Source organism: Tasmannia lanceolata, unplaced genomic scaffold, assembly GCF_043159265.1.
Source record: "Tasmannia lanceolata isolate RefF3 unplaced genomic scaffold, GAP_Taslan_0.1 ptg000023l, whole genome shotgun sequence".
NCBI classification, from domain to species: domain Eukaryota; kingdom Viridiplantae; phylum Streptophyta; class Magnoliopsida; order Canellales; family Winteraceae; genus Tasmannia; species Tasmannia lanceolata.
In genome coordinates, this window is record NW_027518700.1 from 2,584,106 (window position 1) to 2,589,753 (window position 5,648).

Below are 5,648 nucleotides of genomic sequence, written 5' to 3' on the forward strand. Positions count from 1 at the left end.
ACAATGACTAAAATACCCTCATAACATTAAAACGATCCAAATACCTCATATCGAGTAAAATGACTAAAGTACCCTTGGGTCATTGAAAATGACTAAAATACCCCTATGGTATAAAATGATCAAAATATCTCATTGGATTTGCATTGGGCATATTTTAGTAATTTTCCATAAGATTAGGGTATTTTGGATTTGTAAGATTTCAAATCCAGATCCAAAGATTTTTTTAAATTTAGATTTGAAATTCAAATCTTTACATGGTCCATCCAAACGGTACTATTTATAAATTTAATCTTTCCATGGTCATCCAAACGGTACTATTTATAAATTTGTGAATTTTAAAATTGTAGATTTCAATCCTACAAATTTTTGAAATCCAAATTCAACTCCAAATCCAAGGTGTATCAAAATGGGCCCTTAACTTTGTCAAACTAACTAATGGAAAAGTTCTAATTAAATTAACAAATGGGGTGGCAAGTACCAAACATGTGTGTGACACTATTTTCCTAATAGATATATAGAAAGACATGTTACATTGTTATGCATTTATGTTTATGGGTTTTTTTGCAAAGGTAAGTGATTGCATTTGCCCTTTTTTTAAACTTGGGACAGCCTCCCCTCTATTCTATTTACGACTACCCTCTTACACTAGATGGGGTTCTCCCAAGTATAAAAAAGAGGGTGAATGTCAAATCTATGAATTATGGGGAGAAGTTGAATAAGAAAACAAATCTATGACTATGAAAATGTCAAATCCAGCCATTACATATATAGTAGATGATTAATATGGTGTACCAACGATGTGATGTATACAATAAGACCAGTGTCGTCAACTATGAGTTTTACCCTTTGGTTTTAGAGACGTTTTATCTGTTTTTTAAGTTTCTTGTGCTTTTTGGACTACTGAAATTCTTTTCCGTGCATCTAAACAGCCCCTTGGTCTTTATATAAAGGTGTTTTCAAGTCAAGTACACTGAAATTCCGGTGTATAAGCCATCTCTATGATCCAATATTGGGTTCGCATTTCCCCGATCTACACCATTCAGTTGATATCCCAACACATTGATCAAACTACCCATGTTCACCAATCTATCTAAAGCCCATTATCTATCAAACTTGCCATCTCTTGTAACTTTGCAAGTTATTCAAAAGAAAGATATGATCAGATAGTTTTTCGGATATGATCAGATTTTTTTTTTTTTTTTTTTTTGATAAATTGATGGGACATAGGGCTGAATCTCAGTGGATTGTAGTAGGAAAGCTCATGGTTTAAAATTTCTATTTCGGTAACCGTTTCAGACCCCACCGAAAACCAAAATTTCAGCGAAATACGAAATTTCGGACACAAATTTTGTAACACTTTTTTTTAAATAAATAATGGCCTTTAACCAAAATTTTGGACCGAAATTCGGTAAATGGCGAAAAATGAAATTTCAGTAAATTCCGGTATCCAAAATTTCGGATTTCGGTCGAAATTTAAAACCATGGGAAAGCTACAGCGTTTTACAACACCCTGTCATGAATGGTGCAAAATATTGGGTCCCACCCATCCAAGAGGAGGCCTATCTCTTGGACAGTCTGGATCAATAGGTATGTGCAGTAGTTACACCTTAGAGATGGTATATATACCAAGTTTCACTGTATGCTCTATACATAATACTCTCTCTCTCTCTCTCTCTCTTTTTCTCAATCCAAGTGCCACAATCGCAAGGAATCCAAGGAGTGTTAATTTTGTAACTTGGCCAACCAAGAAGCTATATAAAATTCAACAAACACCTTGGTATTTCAATATTTGACCATTAAACACCCATATATACACACAAGCCTCAACTATTCCCTCACACATATGGTCTCCATTGCCAATCTCCTTCCTAAAGCTCTTTCATTAAGCTTCATACCATGGAGCTTCCCTTGGGTAAGAAACCTCTACACCCAAATATAGTTCTCTTATTAACACTAATCCTAGTAATTTTCACCATTGTCCCCTTATGTTACCCTTTGCTAACTCCTTCCTTCCTGTGGAAGAGTTCTTCTCCTTCATCTTCATCTCCATCTCCGTCTCCATCTTCTTCTTTTGCAAGATTGGATAGAAATTGTGATATATTTAGCGGCGAATGGGTTCCAAATCCTGAGGCGCCTTATTACACGAATGTGACATGTTGGGCAATACATGAGCACCAAAATTGTATGAAGTATGGGAGACCCGACACCGAGTTCATGAAATGGCGATGGAAACCAGATGAATGTGAGCTTCCTCTCTTCAATCCAGCTCAGTTCTTAGAGATTGTTAGAGGGAAATCCATGGCCTTTGTTGGAGACTCTGTGGGAAGAAACCAAATTCAATCCTTAATCTGCCTCTTATCTAAGGTAAATTATCTAGAAACTACATATAATTATCACAATTTTTATGATTGTGTTCAATACTTTTACGAATTTATCATGATATTTGATGATTTTATATTGTATAATTATTGCATTACATTTAAATTATAATAATTCAGTGTGAAATTTGATTTTTTTATTTTTTATGTAGAATTAGAAAATAATACGCCTGGTGATGAATGGTGGGTGATTAGTGTATTAATACAGCTAATTATCGTCTTCCGAATGTTATCTAACAGTTCAAAAATTATTTTTATCATTAATTTTGACCCGTAATTTGCTTCTTTTATTAACTCAAATCAATTTCTTATTTGTAAATTAACATATTGTTTGGTTAAGTAGGTAAGATTAGTTGAAAAGATCTCTCATTGGAATCAGAATTACTAAATTAATGAATTGGTTGTGTTACTTGTGTACAGATTAAATTACTTGTATAAGTACATATTACTAAATTAATACATGGGTTGTGTAGAGATTAAGTTACTTGTAAATGCAAATCATCCTGTGATTAGAAAAAACGTGCTCCTTGGCATGTGTGTTGAGCAGAAGGTTAAGGACTTAAGGTAGAGTAGCTTTTATTTAACAAGTAGAGAAGAATAGACTTTGCCAGCTATGAGGATTTGGCCTTTTGTAATTTGACATTTTAACTTCCTCTGCATATTAATTACTAAACATTTATGAATGATTAATGTTGGGATGATGGTGCTTAGGAGGAATTTGGTGTCCTACTTTGGAAATATGTGCATAATTAAGAATTTTTTAACCAAAGTTCTTACATTCTCCCATAGTTTTCTGTGATTAGGCCAACAAAATGTATGGGTTAACTTATTTACTGGGTTTTTTTAAGGTAAGTCCCATGAAACAATACCCTCTTAAAATTTAAAATAAGGATCACACTTCCAAGATGGGATCCCGTTTTGACCAAAAAATTGACTAGAAAAGGGACCCCTCGTCAACTAATTAAAATTTTAAACCTGCAATAAGGGTATTTTTGTCATTTTACTAAATGCAAGATTTAACCTCGATTGACCCAAGGCTTCTTACCTGTTTTTTTTTTTTTTAGTTCATCTGTACCTATCATCTCCTCCCATTCTTTTAGAAGCTCTCTTAAAATAATAATGAAACAAATTACATTCTACATTAAGGGTGTCAATTTTGGCTCGGGCTCGGAGGCTCGCTCGAGCTCGGCTCGAATCCTTAACGAGCCGAGCCCAATTTAGGCCAGGCTCGGCTCGGCTCGGCTCGTTAAGGCTGGTTAAGAATTTAATATATTTAAATATATATATATATATTATATTAATTTATACATTAAAAGGGTTGTCCAGGGAGTGAAAGGGGGGGCAAAATATGTCACTTCATTTTTGGAACCCCATTTGTTACTAGGACCACCCCCCATAGTGTAAAAAAAGTGGTCAAATTACACTAATAGGGCTGTCCAGGGAAGATGAGGGGTGTGAACATAATATAACCCGAGCTCGGTAAGGCTCGCGAGCCTGGCCGAGCCTGGCTTGGCTCGGCTCGGCTCGTTTACACCCCTATTCTACATCATTCCAAAATACCCTAATAAAGAGTTTACTGGAAAAAAAAATGTTTGTGTTGCTGAGGTGGCTGTTGTCTCCTGCAAAAGTGAGGTGAGAAATGGCTGTCCGCGAAATTGCCTAGCAATTCCCATAAATGTAATTTTTTAAAGACACAAGGATTGACTGCCTATGGAAATGCTATATATGAAATCTCTCAGGTGTAAATAGCATGTATACAAGTAGAAGTAAGGTATGTGTATAGTACATAAATTCATGTAACTTTGGTCATATGAGCCAAGGGAAAAGTTCTATATTAAATGGATGGGGTGGAAAGTAAGAAAATAAGTAGGTAGCATAGAAACAAATGTTAAATTGTTGTGTATTTATGTGTATGTATGTATCTGTGATTATTTTTGTGTTTATTATTTTACAAAAGTTGGCTTCCCTGTATTTCTATTTTCAGGTAGCTTACCCAGTAGATGTTTCATATACACCAGAAGAGAAATTCAAAAGGTGGCTATACACTGATTATAACTTCACCCTTGCAAGCTTCTGGTCACCATATCTAGTGAGAAACAAGGAAGCAGACCCCAATGGTCCCACTCTCACTGGCCTATTCAATCTCTACCTTGATGAATTTGATGAGGACTGGACAACCCAAATCAGCGAGTTTGACTACGTTATTGTATCCGCCGGACACTGGTTTTTCCGGCCATCTATGATGTATGAGAGCGGCCAGGTTGTTGGGTGCAACTACTGCCTAGAAAAGAATGTCACTGATCTAACCATGTACTATGCTTACCGAAAGGCCTTTCGAACAGCTTTTCGAGCCATTAATGGCCTAGAGAACTTCAAGGGCATGGTGTTTCTGAGGACATTCGCACCCTCGCACTTTGAGAATGGGATATGGAACAAGGGAGGGAACTGTGTGAGGAGGAGGCCTTTCATGAGTAATGAAACTCAGTTGGAGGGTTTTAATATGGAGCTTTATATGACCCAGATGGAGGAATTCAGGGCTGCAGAGAGGGAGGGGAGAAAGAGAGGATTGAAGTTTAGATTGCTTGATACAACAAAGGCAATGTGGCTGAGGCCAGATGGGCACCCTAGTCGTTATGGGCACTGGCCAAATGAGAATGTGACCTTGTATAATGATTGTGTGCACTGGTGCTTACCTGGCCCTATTGATTCATGGAATGACTTTCTCCTCCATATGTTGAAGATAGAAGGTGGCCATGGGGATGGGAAGCTAAGAATCACATAGCTTTTGTCTACTTTTCAAAGTTTTTTTTTTCCAATTTTTTAGCATTTTGTGTGGAATTTGACTAGTAGAGGTGGCGGTCTGGCGTGAGGACATGTGTTGATGTAAATGGTTGAAGGGTTGATGTAAATAAAGTGAATAAACCTCAGCATGCATTTCTTTCATGAAATTGGCGCAATTCATTGGATGGTTAAAAATCATGTGATTTTTGAGATTTATAGCCCATCCAAGAGATGGGCCATCAATTAGACAGTTAAGATTTGATGAGATGACATTATGGTTTCATAATTTAGACACTGGAACTTCCCTTTCATTTTACACTAACTCCAATTTCTCATGCATGTTATAGAGATTTTGTTTTTTTCATTCTTGATTTTCAAGCCATTTTTCATGAATGCCTAAGCTACATCTAGGGGTGTAAACGGATCGAATTCGGAGCGGATATGGCTATATCCGAATTCGATTACAGAATAAACTATCCGAATTCGGAT

At 36.3% G+C, this 5,648-nt stretch overlaps 1 protein-coding gene across 1 annotated transcript; it reads left to right on the plus strand.

The window, feature by feature from the left end:
- Positions 1–1,708: 1,708 nt before the first annotated feature.
- Positions 1,709–5,352, plus strand: LOC143856760 (protein trichome birefringence-like 19). The gene is made up of 2 exons (XM_077367033.1): positions 1,709–2,364; positions 4,363–5,352. Exons 1-2 carry the CDS (start codon positions 1,897–1,899, stop codon positions 5,158–5,160), a joined length of 1,266 nt encoding a protein of 421 aa, XP_077223148.1. The 5' UTR covers positions 1,709–1,896; the 3' UTR covers positions 5,161–5,352.
- The last annotated feature ends 296 nt before the right edge of the window (positions 5,353–5,648 follow it).

Coding starts and splice junctions, on each gene's coding strand:
- LOC143856760 (XM_077367033.1), top strand. CDS start 1,897: ATGGAGCTTCCCTTGGGTAAGAAACCTCTACACCCAAATATAGTTCTC. Junction 2,365..4,362: donor TAATCTGCCTCTTATCTAAG/GTAAATTATCTA, acceptor TTCTATTTTCAG/GTAGCTTACCCAGTAGATGT.